The sequence below is a fragment of the Phyllopteryx taeniolatus genome, chromosome 5 (assembly GCF_024500385.1).
Source record: "Phyllopteryx taeniolatus isolate TA_2022b chromosome 5, UOR_Ptae_1.2, whole genome shotgun sequence".
Classification (NCBI taxonomy): Eukaryota; Metazoa; Chordata; class Actinopteri; order Syngnathiformes; family Syngnathidae; genus Phyllopteryx; species Phyllopteryx taeniolatus.
Genome location: NC_084506.1, coordinates 7,097,692 through 7,117,017, shown reverse-complemented (window position 1 = coordinate 7,117,017; position 19,326 = coordinate 7,097,692). Strand labels below are relative to the sequence as shown.

At 45.3% G+C, this 19,326-nt stretch overlaps 1 protein-coding gene across 2 annotated transcripts in view; it reads right to left on the bottom strand.

Annotated features, from left to right (window-relative positions):
* Positions 1-929: 929 nt before the first annotated feature.
* glg1a (golgi glycoprotein 1a) overlaps positions 930-19,326 on the bottom strand; it is a 28,627-nt gene continuing 10,230 nt past the window's right edge. Inside the window, exons 10-25 of one of the 2 annotated variants that reach the window (XM_061775032.1) lie at positions 19,142-19,243; positions 18,918-19,071; positions 18,739-18,774; positions 14,820-15,044; positions 14,322-14,384; positions 14,133-14,246; positions 12,764-12,852; positions 9,740-9,857; positions 9,374-9,466; positions 9,174-9,311; positions 7,849-7,972; positions 6,931-7,175; positions 6,747-6,854; positions 5,954-6,074; positions 5,758-5,864; positions 930-2,969 (exon numbers count right to left, since the gene is read on the bottom strand). In XM_061775032.1, the coding sequence (XP_061631016.1) occupies positions 2,802-2,969; positions 5,758-5,864; positions 5,954-6,074; positions 6,747-6,854; positions 6,931-7,175; positions 7,849-7,972; positions 9,174-9,311; positions 9,374-9,466; positions 9,740-9,857; positions 12,764-12,852; positions 14,133-14,246; positions 14,322-14,384; positions 14,820-15,044; positions 18,739-18,774; positions 18,918-19,071; positions 19,142-19,243 (2,005 nt within the window). In that variant the 3' untranslated portion in view covers positions 930-2,801. The remainder of the gene's footprint in view (positions 2,970-5,757; positions 5,865-5,953; positions 6,075-6,746; positions 6,855-6,930; positions 7,176-7,848; positions 7,973-9,173; positions 9,312-9,373; positions 9,467-9,739; positions 9,858-12,763; positions 12,853-14,132; positions 14,247-14,321; positions 14,385-14,819; positions 15,045-18,738; positions 18,775-18,917; positions 19,072-19,141; positions 19,244-19,326) is intronic. The other variant, XM_061775033.1, reaches the window with a different exon arrangement.

Below are 19,326 nucleotides of genomic sequence, written 5' to 3'. Positions count from 1 at the left end.
CATTGCCAAAAAGCTCCGTTTATGGTTCATCTGTCCATAAAATGTTTATCATTCACTCTTTTGTAACAAACAAGTTCTATCCAGAAAAATGTTTGTGTAGATTATGTACATGTCATTTTAATATTTTCAAAGAAATCTCCCCCTTAAACTCCCTGCTGCCGCTTCAGTTTGCCTCGTCCGTCTTCAGGTACATGGAGTCCGTTAAGATTATGGCGACACCATCCCCGCCCTTGTGTGTGCTTGACTGACTCAACATTAGCCGCTAGCTTGACAAAACGGCTGCTCGTGAAAGCTAATCCCCGCGAGGACGTCAGGACTTGCGCTTCAAAGTACGTTAAATGCGTAGTACGTCGCTCCTTGCGCAAACGTATCGTTCATCGTACTTAGCGGATCACAAACGAACGAATCATTCTTCAGTTCCTCAGTACATTCGTGCACCAGTTCACTGAACGAATCACTCAGTTCTCTGAAATCCCTCCCCCGCTTGCACGGCGCTGTTCATTGGTCGTTCGCCGAAGTGAGTGACAACGCCGGCGGATCGCAAATAACATGGCAGGACATTTACTCGAGTCCCGCCCCCGCCTGCTCATTGGTCATTCGCCGAAGATTCAGAAGTGAGTGACAGAACGCTTCAGCAGTTCCGTTTCCGCTCCCAGCCGACTCGCGTATTTCATAAACCGATTCGGTTTCAGTTCGAAACGTTTGCGAACGAAACCACACTCGTTCCAATCGGTTCTCGAAGCCGAACCCAATACCCTCTACAAGAATATTAAATATACATTTTAGAATAACTACGCTTCTCCACTTGTAGGTATTTTAGCAGCACTTGGTGTAAAAAGTTTGAAAAGCGCTGCTTTAGCATGTTTAATTGCATATTAGCATGTTCATTGGCATGTCTGTGAGGTCAAGCAACAAAGACGAGGACGACCTAGTAGAAACCTTGCAGACTTTATTATCAACAAACCACTCATGTTCATATCTGTACACAAAAAAAAAGAGCAGAAAAAATGGACAGAAGCAAAAAAAAAAAAAAAAAACTTTTACAAAAACATTTTCTTCAACACAAAATAAAGCTCGTCTGCTCGCCCGACAACCAGAATAAGACGTCGCATTCACGCAAAGCCGCAGTTGTCTGTCACGCGCTCACGTCCACGCACTCCTCCGACACACCGCCACGCCGCGGTGATGTCGCAAAACCGTCCGGTGACCGTCTGCGCGGAGATGCTGCAGTTTTGCGCGGTCACAAAACCACAACATCACGATGCGACGGCGTGACATCACTGCGCAGTGACGTCATCGCTTCGGGTTCCACGCGGTCCAATCCCACCCTTTGACCACCAGGTGAAGCCTACGCAGAAATGAGCGCGCCGTGACAACTTGACCCACAAACAAAATGGCGACCTCCTCACAGCCAGCCGCCAATCAAATGTCAAGTCACTTAAAAAGCGCCAATCGCAGCGCGGCCACGCCCGCATCACAAACTCCCGTCCAATCAGAGCGGAGAACATTTGTTGGAAGGCGAGCATGCCCCACATATACAAATAAATAAGGCTGAGCTAACTAGCGACAGTTTTATACACCTTGCAAAAACGACTGACAAATGTGCAATGATTCCAGCCTCTCCTCTACGTCAAATCATTTTTTTTTGTCTTGCTTCCTGCGATGTGCTCAGCTCCCCCACAGAGGGCAGCAGCGCCACACCACGCGATTTACATCTTATAATACATTTGGGGGGGGGGCACCAGCAAGTCTGATCAGCTAAACGGTGACGTCACCAAAGCGACGACCAACTTTTGCCACCGAACTCACGACTCATCTGCGCAGTGATGACATCACAAGACGATGACATCACTGCTGTGCTGTTTTTCCTGATGTCATCTCTTTGAACCTTCACTTGCGAAGAGACATCGTTTTTCATGACAGAATGGAATCACTGTGCGTTAAAGTCACAACAGCGCAAATGCCACACAATGACATCACTGCTGTGAGAAAAATGTTGAAAGAAAAAAGAGAGAACATTTGAACGAGTATGAATTGACTTGATAAGATTAAGATCTTGTACCATAAGACAAGTCTTCATGTTTTGCTGAAATTGTCGAGAACAGTCAAAACTGTCTTGAGATGTTTTTCACAAGAAATAAGAAGATTTTGCATCTTTGTGACCTCACAGCGTAGTCAAGTCCTGAAACAACCTCACGGACACACCGTCACAATATGACAAAATCTTTGTGACGTCACTGCAACGCGAGATGGAAACACGGCGACACCAGCGGCTGGTGAGCCGGGCAAATGGCAGGTGTGGTGCTGCGTTTATGGCACAGGTGTGGTGTAGGGCAAAAGCACTGCAAGCGTATGTGTGTGTGTGTGTGTGGGGGGGGGGGGGGGGGGGGGGCTGGGGCACCTTAAGTAGAAACAAAAGCCAAATTACACAAGAAGAATGCGTGGGGGGGCGCTGGTTTGGCACCGCCTACCTGGCAGTCCCACAGCAATAAATCCAACACGATAAGGGGCGGAGTCATCGCGGCGCTCCACAGGCGAGCAGGTCATGTGACTTTTTTTTTTGTTTTTTTTTTGTTTTTGTTTTTAAATTTACATTTATACGTTGAGCTCCCTCACATCTTCACCTCTGACCCACCGACCGGCACCCCGACCAGCACAGGGAAAATAGGAAAGGGGGGGGCTCCTTGACAGTGGGCGGGGCTAAAAGAGTGGTTGATGTCCACTTTTGAGTGTTCCGGGTAGGGAGGGGTCGGGCATTCCTCCTGCAGGCGTGACCAGAGCCCGGCGTGGGCGGGCGGGGTCTACCTGTCCTTCAGCTCCCGGGTGACTCGTTTGGTGAACCTTCCGCACAGCAGGCCCATCAGGAAGAGTAGCGCCACGCCGGCGCCCGTCACAGTCAGGATGTAGTTCTTGGACGGGGACGTCAGCACCTGCGTCGCCAGGTCCGACAAACCCTCCGCCGGCGCCACCTGGAGTCCGCACGCAACTTAGTCAAGGATGCCAGCAATTTATTTTCACAGCGCACAAAATACGATAGCCGCGGTCCTGGATAAGTCGTGAAATACAAAGAGAATAGGATGATTGAAAATAAAGATAGTTCAGGGTGCTCGTGCTTATGAGTAGGCTTTACACGATCAGGATTTTGGGGCCGATCACCAATCAGCGATTTGAAAAAAAAACGATAACCGATCACCGGTCCGATCACAAGATGGAGGAATGTGTCGATTTAAATGACCTGTTCATTTACTGTATATACTCGTGTACTTAATTGCTCAAACAATTATTTTTGCCAGTGAGGCATAGTGACAGACAGAACAAATGAGAAGTGGTCTTCTATTCGATGGCAGGAAGTAATTAACGTATCCGCTTTTTGTGCCATTTTTGTTTGTTGGTGTGCCGTGAGATTTGTCAATCGTAAAATATGTTCCTTGGCTCCATAAAGGTTGGAAATCACTGTACTCATCGTGTATTCTAATCAGTCAGCTCAAACCAACATTACAACGTGACAGAAATAATGGCTGCTAACTTGCTGTAATTAAATGACTTCACCCACACCGAAACTTTAGAGCACGATTCGATAGAACGGCAGCATGTTTACGCACAACCGTGAGTGCTAGCACTAGCTTCCTAGGCTACATAACGTTTTGTTGCCTGCTTGCGAGCCGTATCTTATTCAAAGTACGTGAACGTACCTCAAGCGAGCCTAAAACGAACGTCCTCTCCTGTTCTGAGCACCGGTGACCACCAACACACGTTGTCCTTATAATACCGTCGGCGCGCTCCACTCTTGTTGTCGTCGCCATGGTAACGAGTGTATCCGGTCACATTTGAGTTGACAAGATAAAGCCCAATGATCGTAAAAAATATGGGATGCGGTGGTATCGGAATCCAAGATTTTATTGCAGTAGTCTGACAGTGCAATCGTGAAAGAGCAAATTTGTCTTGTAGTCTGATCCGGCCGGGCATTGCGTGTTGCCTGTCTCCGACGTGTTTTGTCTGTTCCACACCGCCGACATGTTTTTTTCTTTTAATTAACTATTGGTGGGCAGATATTTACAGTACTACGTCAAAAGACTAAAAATAAACTAGCTTTTGGATTCAAATATGCTGTGCACGATGGCGACGAGGAGTAAATGTCTTTTGTGGAGCCGATCAATCGGCGAATTATGACAAAGCCGATCGGCATAAAATGCTAAATATTGGCCGATACCGATCAGCCCGATAACATCGGTGTAAAGTCTACTTATTAGACATGGGCGTCATCCAGACATGCCGCTCTGTGAGCCAGACAAATGGAAAAACGCAGAATCGTCCCCAAAGTTTATAAGATCTCTAGATCTGAAATCAGACGTTACCCGAGCATTTACATGTCAACAGCGACGCGGCCGTACGCACGGGTAGAGGAGCCATTACTTCCGCAAGGCGTGTCGCTCGCTAAAATGTTCCGTCTCGGGCGGGCATCAACCTCTCGGTGGCTTTTCACCCTACAGGCAGTCCACTGCGGCCGCAAGGCGAAAAAGTCCAGCCAACCCATCCATCCATTTTCTGAGCCGCTTCTCCACACAAGGGTCGCGGGCATGCTGGAGCCTATCCCAGCTATCATCGGGCAGAAGGCGGGGTACACCCTGAGCTGGTTGCCAGCCAATCGCAGGGGACATACAAACAAACAACCATTCGCACTCACATTCACACCTGCGGGCAATTTAGAGTTGTCAATTAACCTACCATGAAAACCCACGCAGGCACGGGGAGAACATGCAAACTCCACACGGGCGGAAATTGTTTTATTATTAAATTGTTTTTCTTGACTCTGTGATATGGATCTCGCTGGGTCTGAAATAAATAATAAATAAGTCTTCTATTTCGATTCTACTCGGTTTAGAAGCCCAAACCTAATGAAAATGCTCCATATAAACACCTCAATTGGAATCAACAGGGAGAATCCGAATGGAATTTCATTTGAGTTCACAGGGGTGGAATATTCCTTTTGGCAAAGCGATCAGAAGTAAATTTTCGCCATTCTAAATGGAGCCGACAAAAGCTCTGTCTGCGCATGCTTCGCCTCGACGGAAATGCACGTTGATGTCATCGTTTACGCACAGCGTAAATATGGCGGCTCCTGATGGAGTTTGTATGGGACGGAGATCTTGTTTTTAACTACTTATAAGTTGTTTATATCCGTTTATCAGTTTTATCAGTTGTTTTTGAGCAGATTGGACCAGACCAGCCTGACACTGCCGCCCGGATGCCCGACTCAAAGTTTTCTCAACAGCAGGCTTAAGAAGACGACGAAAAAAAAAAGCTGAACTCACATAATCGCTTCAAAAGTTAGTGAGGGACGTTTGGGACGTTGTACATGATGGCTGCACCTCATCTTAGCCTGCTATGAATCCTTTTTTCATCTTATGCTACGATGTAACGTTTTTTTGGAACTATATCGCACTGTACAAGTATTTTTATTGTATTTATTTGTACTTGCTTTTATTTTGCCTTGCCGCACTTGCTGTCTGTCTGCAAACCAGAAACCTTAACTGTTTAAATAAAGGTCAACTCAATCAAGAAAATAGAATTTAGCGTCCCTTTAAGTGGTGCATGAAGACTACAACTTATCTCAGGTACTTGTAAACGTTCTACGATTAGCACTTACGCTACAACAAACCAAAGGAAACCCGGAACTAAGTACTTGGAATTTTTTTTTTGCCAACGCGCAGAATGTGACATCCCATAACCGCGAGGGCCCACCGTCGCCATAGCTACCTTGGCGGCGTAGCTCCACATGTCGATGCGGTCCTGAAGTCTTTTCTTGCACTCGGGCTGCAGACGCACACGTTTGTCCTGCAGCGCCTCCATCAGGCACGACATCTCTGCGCACACGCGACACGGACGGCGGCTCAGCGGCGCGTTCCACGCGCCAATATGCCAAATACTTCTTAGCGGGCGGGCGCGGACTCACGGCGGCCCTTGCCGGGCGGGATGGCGGCGCAGTGGTGCTTGATGTCCAGGGCGCAGGCCGTGTGCAGGACCGGGTCCACGAAGATGTCCGCCTTGCTCTCCTTCAGCATGTTCAACACCTCCTGCGCAAAAGCAGCCCAACAATTTTATAGCGACGCGCATTCAGGCCGGGAAAAATACAATAAAATGTCTAGCAGGGCTAAAACGGACGATTCATTTAAATTATTCTTATATTAATCAGATTCAATTCTTTTTAACTTCATCTCAATCCCCCCCCCCCCCCCTCCAATTTTTTTAAAAACTATTTAATTCAGATGATTTGGACACTTTCAAGTAAATCAAGGTCCCGAAAATGATTCATCGATAATCAAAACAGTTGTTAACTGCTGCACCTCTAATATCAAGTTTTTTTTTTTTTTTTTTTTTCCATCATTAAAATCAGAGTTCCAATTTCATTTTCTTTGCTTATAGAAAAAGAAAATGGCATTATTCAAAGCAAAATTTTGCAAAGTCTTGGGTATCTGGGATTGTGCAGCAAGCCACCCACGGCTCACTTTATCCTCCAAGATGGAGCCAGTAAGGACTGTTTGTTATTGTTGTTGTTGTTTTTCCCCTCCCGCACTGGATCATTTCACTCGTCCTGTTAAGTCATAAAGACTGCTTCCGCATATATGACAAAAAGTGCTTTTTTTCTCTCCCCCTTGAAAGACACTTTTTGCTTAACACAATAGCGCGGGTGGAAGAAGAATACGCGGGCAGCGCGCAACGTGGACGAAGCAATCGCCGGACATCACCTTCTTGCACACATCCTGCGTGATCCTCAGCAGGTTGACCTTCAGACATTCCTCCACCTGACCCGTCTGCTCCTGCGCCGCCGCCTCCTCGGGACACAATTGCGAGATCTACGCGAGCGCAAAGATGTTAGCTTAGTGTGGCGCGCGGCGGGCGGCCGGCCGGTCAGAAAACGCTCGCAGAAACCTCCTGAGTGCAGTGCAGCTGCAGCTGAGGGTCCAGTCGGTAGTCCAGCGCCGACTCCTGCAGGATGACCCGGATCTGGTCCTCGCAGTCGGACGACAGGCGCTGGTCGGCGTACTTGAGCTTGAGGCAGCTGATGACGCGACCCTCCAGCTCGCCGTCGGCCGGCGCAGAGTTGAGGACGGCCTGGCAGAACTTGGGAATGTCGGCTTTGCACGCCTTCCGCAGGATCGGGTTCAGCCTGTAGTCTGAAACACCAAAGTCGGCAAGTTGAGCGCAATTTCAAATTTTGCGCGCACATTGGAAGGTTTTCAAATGCCATCGAATCTTTTCATTCCGACAAAACTATCCACTCAATTGGTTTGTTTTACCTCTTCAAACAACTCAAACGATTGTTAGTCACGATTGTTTCTGTGGCCAGCAGCGGGAGCTCCCCCTTTTTACCGGCTTGATGTTCTGCTCTTATTGCATTTGAACGTTACGCGTCAGCGGCGTTGACGTCGTCTCCTCCGCCCTTTTGAGCGACTTTTTCAAAATAACATGGATGGATCTCGCTACTTCATTTGTAGTCATTTCTTGTTGCGGTCGATTGTCCGCAAGGGCAGCCGATTCAGATTGCACTCGTTACATTGAAATGAAACGTCATCGCTCTCTATGGTTGGCAGAGGGCATCTCCCCTTTTCAAAATCAAAATGGCATCATTCGTTTCCTTGAAAACGTCTCTTTGGCAAACTAAAAATATCCCGTGTCATGTGGTAGAGAACCAAAATGTTTTAGAACAGAAGCCATTTTACTCAATGCGGCGCCAAATCATAAGGAATTTAAATGTCCTTTTGGTGGCTTCCGATTGGCCAAAAGTGGGCACGATGCTGCAATCCGATGTCTTTATTTGGGTTGTGGCGACCCGCGTGGCGGCCGCACCCGTGTTCTGCGTGATCTGCCGCTTGGTGATCGTCTGCTTGCACTTGGGATCCATCAGCTCGCTGTTCTTGTTCTGCTTCAGACACTGAAGGACGTTCTTGCCGTCCGACTCCGTGCAGAACCGCTGCCGCACGCAAAACACACACACACACACACACACACACACACACACACAGAGATTAAATTTAGAAAATGCTGCTTCAAAGTTAGCAGCGGTCAGATGACCTAGTTCTGTCAATCTCAAAGTGCAGTACTAGTAGCACTAGTGGCCCGTGGGCTCCCTCTAGTGGCACACAAAAGAATCACTGCCTATGTGCAGTTCAGTTGTATTTCACTTTTTAAGACCATATATTTGTTTTGAAACGCACTTTGGTCAAATTTTTATTTACGTTTTATGTCCCATACATTTTGAATCATTTCTGAAAGTAGTTTTTTTTATATGTTCCTATATTTGATTGCAGCGTTCATTTTCAAACTATGCATGATGTTGCAGTAGCTAACAATAATAATAAATATACTTTAAGGTTTTGTTGGCATCTGCGGATGTGCAGCGCACAATTCTCAGAATAAAAGCACAGACTCATTTTTAATGGTGGCACTTTGAGAGCAAAATATTTGGGAAAAAAAGTTTGTGGCCCACTGCTTTGCCTATTCTAAACTTTATGTGGTAATTGCAATTCTACTCTCGCAGCGTTAGGTTTTTCCTATATTATTTTTACTTTACGTAAATATCTTAAATTCTCATGTCATTTTTCTAAAAAAACTTTTCTTGTAACATTACAACTATTGTCTTGGAATTTAAAGTTTTAATTTGCAAGTAAAATTACAACTATTATTTGAAAAGCTTTTGCTTATATTTTGACTTCATTCCTGGAAAATGACTTGTTTTTGACTAGTTTCTCATTAATTACAAATGTTTTCATGTCGTGCAACAAATCTAATTTTGAGTTCATTCTTGTCATGTTTCTTATTGGTATTTCCTTTTTAGTCTGGATTCTTTATCCCGACAGGGTTGTTCCCCCATAATATCACAACTTTGTCAGTTTTTTTTCCTCTCTCCTTAATATTATGACTAAGTATAATTGAAAGTTTATTGGGGGGAAAAAATCTGCACTTCTGTCTTTTTTATTGTAATATTACAATTTTAGGAATACAACCTGTCTGTTTTTTGATCAGTATTTCGGCCTATCACGCTCCTGTATTTGAATGTCGGTCCTGATTGCGGTACTTGCGCAGAGTGTTTTTGTTCTGGGCGGCGTTCCCCAGAAGTCTGCGAACCAACCGCGACCCCGTGACCTCTCCTCACCATCCGTCACGCCACGTACCCTGATCATGTGCTTGCAGAACTTCATGAGCTGATAGTCCAGTTCGGGATCCACCATCTCTGCTTCCTGCAGTCTGAAGATCTTCTGGCGACATCGCTGAGTCAGCTGACGCTTGTTCTCCTTCAGACACTCCATCACCTGCACATGCACAGCGCGCGTCACGTGACGCGTCAATTGTCGACAGGTGCGCGCGTGCCAACCTGTGCGTTTCCGAAGGCCACGTTCTGACACAGGCGATTGATGTCCTGCTTGCACGACTCGTAGAGATCCGGTTCCAGCCGAATGTCCTCAGACTGCAGACAAAACATTTGACGTTTTCCCCAGTGGCGACGGACGAGATCTGAATCGGAATCGCTGCGCCGTGTCGGCATTTTCCGACGTCGCAAAACGATGCCGCAAAAATACATCATGTGCTGCAACAAGACGCCGCAGATTTATGGCGTTGCCCTGCGCCGCCACAAAACCGCGGCGTTTTTTTTTTGCGACCACTCTTGGAATTTTGCGACATCGCAGCGCAGCGAGAAAGCGGAGAAGACAAAGCGCGACGTGGCCGCCGCTCGACGTACCATCTCCACCTCCTCCACGCGCAGCTGCTTGCGACACTTGACTGACACGCGCTGCTCCTTGGCGTCCTGCAGGGTGTCGTTCCTCACCGCGCTGCTCAGACACGTCACAACGTCCACCCTGGCAAACACACAACGCCGCCGGCGTTACGTCACAACACGGCCCGTTTCTGACGACAGCGCTGCGCAAAACGGGGCCTGTGGACCACATACGGCCTCCCAAACAATTGACATTAGCCAGAGTCCTGTCATATTGCTTGCATTTGTTAACCAATTGTTTTTCGCTAAAATGATTCATGTGAAATGTATTTACCGTATTTTCCGCACTATAAGGCGCACTTAAAAGCCTTTAATTTTCTCAAAAATCGACAGTGCGCCTTGTGTGTGCACCGAGTTCCAAAATCTGTAAAAATGTTGTTGTGCGATTTTGGACCGGATGTTTTTTTTCCACCCATCACCTATCTGTGTTGATCTACGACTCCATGCGCGACCAGATCACCGCTACTGTGAAAAACCAAGTGAAGCAAATGAATTCGGAGCTTGCCATCGTTCCGGGAGGATTAACAAAAGAACTCCAAGTGCTGGACATTAGTGTAGACAGGGCGTTCAAAGTGAAGTTGCGAGCGGCGTGGGAGCGATGGATGAGAGACGGCGAACACACCTTTACTAAGACTGGGAGGCAGCGCCGGGAGAGTTACGCCACCATATGCGAATGGATTGTGGACGCCTGGGCTAAGGGTTCCGCTTTGACCGTTGGCAGAGCTTTCGCGAAAGCCGGCATCACTGCTGAACAGCCACCCGGCAACGACACTGACTCAGATACACAAGATGAGGACTTCGATGGATTTGTGACAAAAGATTGACCAAAAAATAATTTGAGTGTATTTTTAAATACGTAGTTGAATAAAGTTCAACCAAACTGTTTTGCTTCCGTTACCTTGTTTTAGTATGCGCCGAATAATACGGTGCGCCTTATGTATGGCTGAAGTACAGAAATAGACCCCGTAATTGAGACTGCGCCTGCGCCTTATGCTGCGGAAAACACGGTAGTCATTCATCATTTTATCCGAACAAAAAGTTGATTGCAAATAAAATACAAACATACTCCACTTTCGTAACACATCACAAAAAACATGCACGGTAGGTTGATTGAAGACTAAATTGTCCGTAGGTGCAAATGGTTATTTGTCCAAATGTGCCCTGCGATTGGGTGGCGACCAGCCCGGGGTGTACCCAGCTTCTTGCCCCAAGATAGCTGGCACAGGCGCGAGCACACCAGTGACCCGCGTGAGGATAAGCGCCTCAGAAAATGGATGGATTATATGTGATTGTTTTCTTTAATGAGAATGAATTATTTTACATTTTCTAAAAACTAAAATTTGTAAAATACACAATTCTACAAATGAATTCAACATTTGTTTAATGTAACAAATTGGCTAATATATAATTGTAAATAATTATAAATATTAGAAATTGTGAATTTTATAATGCTGTTATATTACTATAATTTTACACGTTTTTCTCTGAACGATGTGACCCATCTGTCCATTTTAAAACTCAAACGTTTGGCTACAATCATCCTCAGATGTGGAAGAAGAAGGGGAAAAAAAGAAGAAGCATGTACCGTATTTTCACGACCATAAGGCGCACTTAAATTTTCTCCAAAATGGACGGGGCGCCTTACAATGCGGTGCGGCTTTTGTGTGCACAGAGTTCCAACATCTATAAATGTTGTTGTGTGATGAGCGCTCCACTTGATTTTATTTATTATTCTTTTTTTTTTTTTTTTTTTTTTAAGCTTTTTTACGACCGCTTGACTGGCTGGGAGCATTTCCTGCCGACACGCTGTTTATACAGAGGAAAAGCGGACGTGGCTGAGGACAGCATGCGGAGGGTAAAGGGGGAAGGGTGCGTGAAGGAGGACGCTAAAGCCACGCCCCCAGTAGGTATATAGCGCCGGGGTGTGCATTGTACAAAACAACATCGGTTTGGCTAAGGACCCCCGAAAATGGCACCTACGAAGAGACACGCTTACAAAGCACAGTTTATACTGAAAGCTATCAGTTACGCGGAGGAACATGGGAATCGAGCAGCCGCGAGAGAATTCAAGAGCAACGAATCCACGGTTCGCAAGTGGAGGAAGCAGGAAAACGAGCTTCGCCAAGTCGAGAAGATCAGGCTGAGTTTCCGCGGAAACAAGGCGAGGTGGCCCGAGTTGGAAGACCAACTCGAGCAGTGGATTAATGAGCAAAGAGCAGCCGGGAGAAGCGTCTCAAGTCACCATTTGACTTGAGGGCAATAACTCAGGGCTTGCCATCATCATCATCATCAGCTTGACGAACCGCTGGACATCCGTGTAAAAGTGCCGTTCAAAGTGAAGTTGCGAGCGGCGTGGGAGCCATGGATGACAGATGGCGAACACAGCTTTACTAAGACAGGGAGCCAACGCCGGGCGAGTTACGCCACCATATGCGAATGGATTGTGGATGCTTGGGCTAAGGTATCTGCGTTGACTCTTGTCCGAGCGTTCACGAAAGCCGGCATCATTGCCGAACAGCCACCCGGCAACGAGACTAACTCTGACAATGACGAGAGGGAACCCGGCGTGTTTGTTGGAGAACTTGCCCAGCTGTTCATTTCAGATACAGAAGATGAGGACTTTGATGGATTTGTGGATGAGGATTGATCATAAAATAACGTGAGTACATTGTTAAATACTTCAATAAAGTACAACCGAACTCAGTTTTGCTCCCGCTGCCTTTTTAAAAACATTGTTGTAGCGTGCATGCATGCTACCGTATGTTTTAAGCTAGCGTATGTTTTACCATGCCTGCACCCAATAATACGGTGCACCTTATGTATGTGTTAAATGCAGAAATAGACCCCGTAACTGAGACTGCGCCTTTTAATATGGTGTGCCTTATGGTCGTGATAAATACGGTACTAAGCTTGACCCGGTTCTGAGTTTCGTGTGTTTTTGAGAGCGTGCCTAATCAATTGGCCAGCAGACGAGCGGGCGGGTCTTACTTCTTCTTGATGTTGGGACAAAGTTTGAGGACGTCCTCCTTGCAGGCCGTCTTGAATTTGTACGAAAAGCGGAAATCTTTGACCTGGATCTGTGCCAACACAACACAAAAAACACAACAAAAAAAGAGACAAATCATGTGTGGGGCAACCTTTTGCACTTAAGGGCCACATTTCATTTTGAAAAAAGCCACAGATGGGACAGCTCATCCTACAGTGACAAGAAAAACATTCAAATGTGTATGGAAAATAAGATTGAATCTTATTTTTTAAATTATTTTAAAATACATTGTAATTAAGTTACAAATGTCAAAAATAAGTACATTAAATGTGTTAAAGTTTTATTATTTCTATTTTGCGACCTACAATAAACGAGTCAACCAATTTAATTTAAAAAAAGAACAAAAAAACTATGAAAAATAGTTTATTTTAACAGAATTCTCATTTTAAATATTATTAATCATTAATTTACCATCCATCCATCCATTTTCTGAGCCGCTTCTCCTCACTAAGGTCGCGGGTGTGCCAATCCCAACTATCATCGGGCAGGAGGCGGGGTTCACCCTGAACTGGTTGCCAGCCAATCGCAGCGCACATACAAACAAACAACCATTCGCACCCACATTCACACCTACGGGCAATTTAGAGTTGTCAATTAACCGAGCGTGCATGTTTTTGGGATGTGGGAGGAAACCGGAGTGCCCGGAGAAAACCCACGCAGGCACCAATTTTATAAAATTCATAACTCTGTAGGAAATAGTTTCATATTTTTTATATTTAAAATGAATCAATCATAATTTAATGCGATCACTATTTACCATGTAAAAGTTTACTGTAAAACATTTCTTTTAAATGAAATTACTTAACCAATAAAACAAATTTTTATACATGAATGTTTATATTTACAAAAAAATAATCAGTTAACCAATGAGCCTTAAATGAATAAAAAATGAAATGTTTTTTATTATTATTGAGTCTAAATTTTGAACTCATTCATAATTATAGTTCTATGATTTAGTAAAAAAAAATACATAAATCTACAATTTACAACTTAAGATGAATCAATCTAACGAGATAAATAAAATTAATACAAATGTGTTACACATTTTTACCTTGAATCAAATGACCAATTTCATGTATTAAAAGGTTTCCGTGAACTAATGCAATTAATAGGTCAAAATTTAATAGATAAAAACCTATATATGAAAGTGTTCATTCCACAATTTTCTTGTATTGTGTTACTTCCATTACTTCAACTGAGGAGCTCAATTATTCAAAAGATTGTCTAAATACATTTCAGTGAAGCAGTTTGAAAGTGAATTCAAGAAAATGACAGGAGGAGCGGCGGGGTCAGGGGTCGGGGGAGTCTCACCAGCTGGAAGTGCGTGACTCCCACCGAGCACTTGTCGTTCATCTCCTTCTGGTGCTTGTTCTGCGCCAGACACTCCATCAGGTCTCCGGAGTCTATCTGGTTGTCCGCCACCTCCTGAGTAGCGGGCGCGGGGCGTGTCAGCCACTCGACATCACCATCATCGGCGGCGGACGGAGGAAGGACACTTACGTGGCAGTGCGCCTGGATGACGGGTTCGCAGGCTCGCATCAGCAGCGCCTCGATCTGGATGTCCTGCCGACGAAGCGCACGACACGCGCTTAGCGCACAAGTACACACCGAGTGGGGCCAAATGGCCTCCAAAGAAAGTAGTGCCTTGGCGCCATCATCCGGTAATCGGGACAGCGGTTTACAAAGCTGAATTTGACAGAAGAGCCGGGCGAGACCCCTTCGAGTACAACTGCCGACGGCGTCGTACGCCACGCGCCGGGGTAATCGTGACGTTACTTTGGGTCGCCGGCAGAGGGGTGATAAATTTTCCCCGAGTTTGCTGGAGTTACTATTCTTATTATTGCTTCATTCTTATTCCACCAAAAAAACAGTAACCCAAAAATCACCTCGTGATTAGTATTCTTGCAGAAACAATTCAAGTAGCGAGTCACTTTTTGGAATAAAGGTTGCTAGAGGGGTCTCGGAAAGGTCACCAAACGCTCTGGTTTTGGCACCTACCTCAGACTCGAGCTCGGTCAGGTTTCCAACCACGTTGCGGCAGTCCATGACCAGGTCCTCCAGGTGGTCCTGAAGACACTCCAGCTCCTGTCCCGCCTCAGTCTTCTCGCTGCACCACTTGCCCAGATCCGTCATGCAGCGCCTCTGCAGCTCGGGGTCCAGCTTGACGTCCAGCGCCCTCTGGTGGAGGATCCTCTGCACCTCCACCTTGCAGTCCCGCGACAGCTGCGTCACCAATATCAACAGTCGTCACCGCGGCAAATGCACACGCTCGACTGAGGTCACCTCAAGCTAACGTAAACGTCATGATTCCGCAGGACACCTGCGTGACTTCATCCTCATCATCAAATTTAACAAATACAATGGTGCCTTGGCTTACAGGTTTCGGGCGATACGAGTGGTCCCTTGTTCTCGGCGACCGATTCGTGCGAAATAAGGCCGACTCGTTTGGTACACAGCGGACAGGGGCTGCACCACGAACAACGAAAATCCACGGATAATTGAGGCCCATTATGATTGTATTGAAATTCCTTGTGTGTTTTGTGGACGTACTTGGCAAATAAAGATGATTCTGATTCTGAAAAAAAGTCTTCTTTTTTTAACTCAAACAATACTTGAATAAGCGTGGATAAACTGACAATAATCATTTTCCGGGTTGGTTCCCGGCAAAAAGGGGGGGGGGGGGGGGAAATAAATAAATAATAATAATAATTTGAAAAACTAAATCCACAAACAGCCACCCGGCAACGAGACTGACTCTGACAATGACGAGAGGGAACCCGGCGTGTTTGATGGAGAACTTGCCCAGGTGTTCATTTCGGATACAGAAAATGAGGACTTTGATGGATTTGTGGATGAGGATTGATCAAAAAAATAACGTGAGTACATTGTTAAATACTTCAATAAAGTACAACCGAACTCAGTTTTGCTCCCGCTGCCTTTTTAAAAACATTGTTGTAGCGTGCATGCATGCTACCGTATGTTTTAAGCTAGCGTATGTTTTACCATGCCTGCGCCCAATAATACAGTGCGCCTTATGTATGCGCTAAATACAGAAATAGACCCCGTAACTGAGACTGCGCCTTTCAATACGGTGCGCCTTAGGGTCGCGAAAATACATAGATTAAACTGTTTTGGTCCCTAACATCTGTCAGAACATGTTTTCCAAAGTAAAAGTAGATGTTTGCAACTGTCTTATTTTGAAAAAAGAAAGATAATCGTTCTGCTTTCATGGAGAACAACAGAAATTGAAGAGAAATATTTACTGTTGAGAAGCTGAAATGGGAGGATTCTTACAATTTCAAGTTAAACAAGGTCTTGAAACAATTAATTGAATATCAAAATAGTTAAATTTCTTCACTGTTGTGGATTAATTGGGACACTAATAATGATATCAAAATCTAGCATCATTACTTTTAAGAGGTTAATAATTTGATTGTATAAAACGGGCTGCTCGCCAACACTTGTCTGACGGCCTTGGTCAAAACAAAAAAAAAAAAAAACTTGTTGTCTTAATAATCAGCTCCTGTTTCTTTTATAGTTCAAGTTGCCACAGTGATTGTGTCAGATGAGCATCAACTTTCTGAATCTGGGGGAGAGGCGGTGTACACCCTGAACCGGTCGCCAGCCAATCGCAGGGCACAGAGAGACAAACAACCATTCGCACCTACGGGCAATTGAGAGTCTTCAATTTACGGTCCATGCATGTTTTCTTTGGAATGGAAAGCGGAGTACCCGGAGAATATGCAAACTCCACACAGGCGAGGCCGGACTTGAACCCGCAACCTCACAACTGTGAGTCATACGCGCTACATAACGTTATACGACCTGAATTGCTGCATTTTATTTTCACTTGAGCGGAGCGGCGGCGTATCTGAAGCTCGCAAGTGGAAAAACTGCTAAGTTGGGAAACTGGTAGGTCAAGGCGCCACTTGTGCGTCGATTGGAAAGGACGACGTCATTTCTTCGTCACGTGACAGTCGAGCGGCTCACCGCAGGAATGATCAGCGGACCATTTGCTTCCCATGCGTCAACATTAATTATAATCTTGAAATATTAGTTTCAGAATTTCCACACATATTTGGAAAAACAAAAAATCATCATCTTTTTCCACACAAAAAGTCAAGCGCACCCCCAAAGCAAAAGGAGACCCAACTGGAAGAGCTGTTTAGCCAATTAGAAGCCTGAAGAAAGTCATTCAGTGAAAAGACAACAATGGGGAAGCGAGTAGAGAATCATATTCAAATTAAAGAGAAGAAAAAACCTCAAATAAACCCATTCTTGCTGAAAAATGACTTTTGGAAAATGTTCACACAGTCGGTCGTCAAGTTCTCCTTAAAGTCATTTGTAGCAGCCACCTAAACTTGATTTGAGTTTGCATATGAACATAAAAAGAAAATTCAGCATTCCCCAAAATATCGCAGTTCATCAATTGTGCTTCCGCTAGATATCACAAATTTTTAAGCGATTGTTTTTATGGATTTGTTTACAGTACAGGGATGTCCAACTTCAGTGTAGTACCACATTCTACCACAACAGGTGCGGCAACACTGAGCCCTACATGCAGACTAATTCAGCGCAAAGAGGCAAGGAAGGTCCCCTACTACGTCTATAGAGCAGAGAGGGTATATGCATGCAAGTATTGCTGTCCGCTCTGTTTGTATGCGTTGCTGCTCTGTGTTTAATTCGCAGTTGTTTAAACTTTAGAATTACTGTGAGCTCTTTGCTAATCTATATTAGCCCGTCTACATCTTTTTTCATTATGTGTTAGCATTTAGCTAGCCGTCTTGGGTTAGACGAAATTATATGGTTTTGGCTGAACATTTGTATGTTTAGCGATACAATCTGTCTTTTATCGTATGTTCCGTTTGGATGAGTCGCTCCTCTGCGCGTGTTTACGTAGCAGTTGTTTGAAGGCTTAGAATTACCAAAACATTTTTGTTAGCCTATCTAAGGCACTTCAGATTAGCATTAAGGTAGTGGGTTTTCATTATTATATTAGGTTGAGTTTAGGTGAACATTTTCATGCCTAAATATAAAATGTTGAATTCTCTTTTGTTTGCACGTGTCAGCTTTGAAGGAATACTTAAGTATCTTTTAATACGTTTAAACCCATCTACAGCGCAAGGGAGCGGTAAAACAACAACAAAAATACGGTGGGGCTGCAACTCATTTTAATAATTTATCCGTCAATTGCTTTTTTTCCAGTCATCGAGGAATTGCCTGAAAAACATTTTTTCAATTTCTATCCCTTTGCTCAAAAACAGAAGATTATTTCAAAGTGGCAATGCAGAAAATGCACATTTACACATTATGATTGACTTCTTGGTTTGGTCCGTAACATCCGTCAGATAATTAAACTAACCCTAACCAAATGTCTTATTTTGAAACAACGCAAACATAATCAGTCTGCTTTCATGGAGGACAACAAACTTCAACTCACTGTTGAAAAGCTGAACTTCTTAGGATTTGGACAACTTCAAGGTAAACAAAGGTCTATAAGAGATTATTTGATTATCAAATTTGTCGCCGATTAATGTGATAGTTGATTAGTTGTCAATTTAGCGATTAATTGGTTGGTGCACCTTTAACTTGAGTTTAGCTCCCCTTTAAATCTGCAATGTTGAATTGTCTTTTCCGTGTCAGTTTTTCAGTAAATTTCAACCGGTGACAAATAAACAGCTTGAAACATGCCCACTTTTCTTCAGAATTGTGCAAGCCAGAGCGTCAGATGCAAGGAATTCTTGAAAAAAGGTCTTTTCATGTGTGTTTCAAGTGTGCGCGAGGGGTCAACATAAAAAAGGGTTGCTATATTTTTGATTGAGTTGAACATATCGCCTGCGATAAATTGGGGTTCACTGTATACTGTGTTCATGTGTAGACCGTCGTCATCATCGTCAGGTGTAAAGGAAGTACTCACAGTGGTGTTTTCTTCGTCAGTGACTCCAATTGGGAGCTACGAGAACACGTTGCGATCAATGAGTGGACATGACAGGGACGCTTGCGCTTGGTCCTCGTACGGCCCGTGTTGCCAGGTTGCGTCCGTTTCGTACCCCCCTCCCTCCCTCCATCCCTCGCCGGGCCGAGCGACTCACTCACCCTGCGGCCCTGCTCCACCGAGCGGTAGGCGTGGCGATACAAGCACGAGAAGATGGCACCGGGCGGCATCATCTCGCTGGTCTCGTTCCAGCTGTGCGTGTGGCAGAGGCGTGCCGCGTCACCTTGGCACTTCCTGTACAGGATGGGGTCCAACCTGCGCGGGTCAGGGTTAGCGTTAGAGGCGGCTGGCTGAAGGAGGGCAGGGGGGGGCCACCGCTCCTTACTTCCAGTCTCGTGCGATGAAGTACTGCAGCTCCAGCAGGCGGTGCTCACAGTCCTCCACCATCTTGTCCGTGTACAGATGCTCCATGAGACACGAGAGGATCCTAAACATCAGAAAGCAATCAACAAGAACGGCGGCAGCGCCAAACCGGCTTGCGTCAAGTTGCCGGAGAAAAGCCACGCGAGC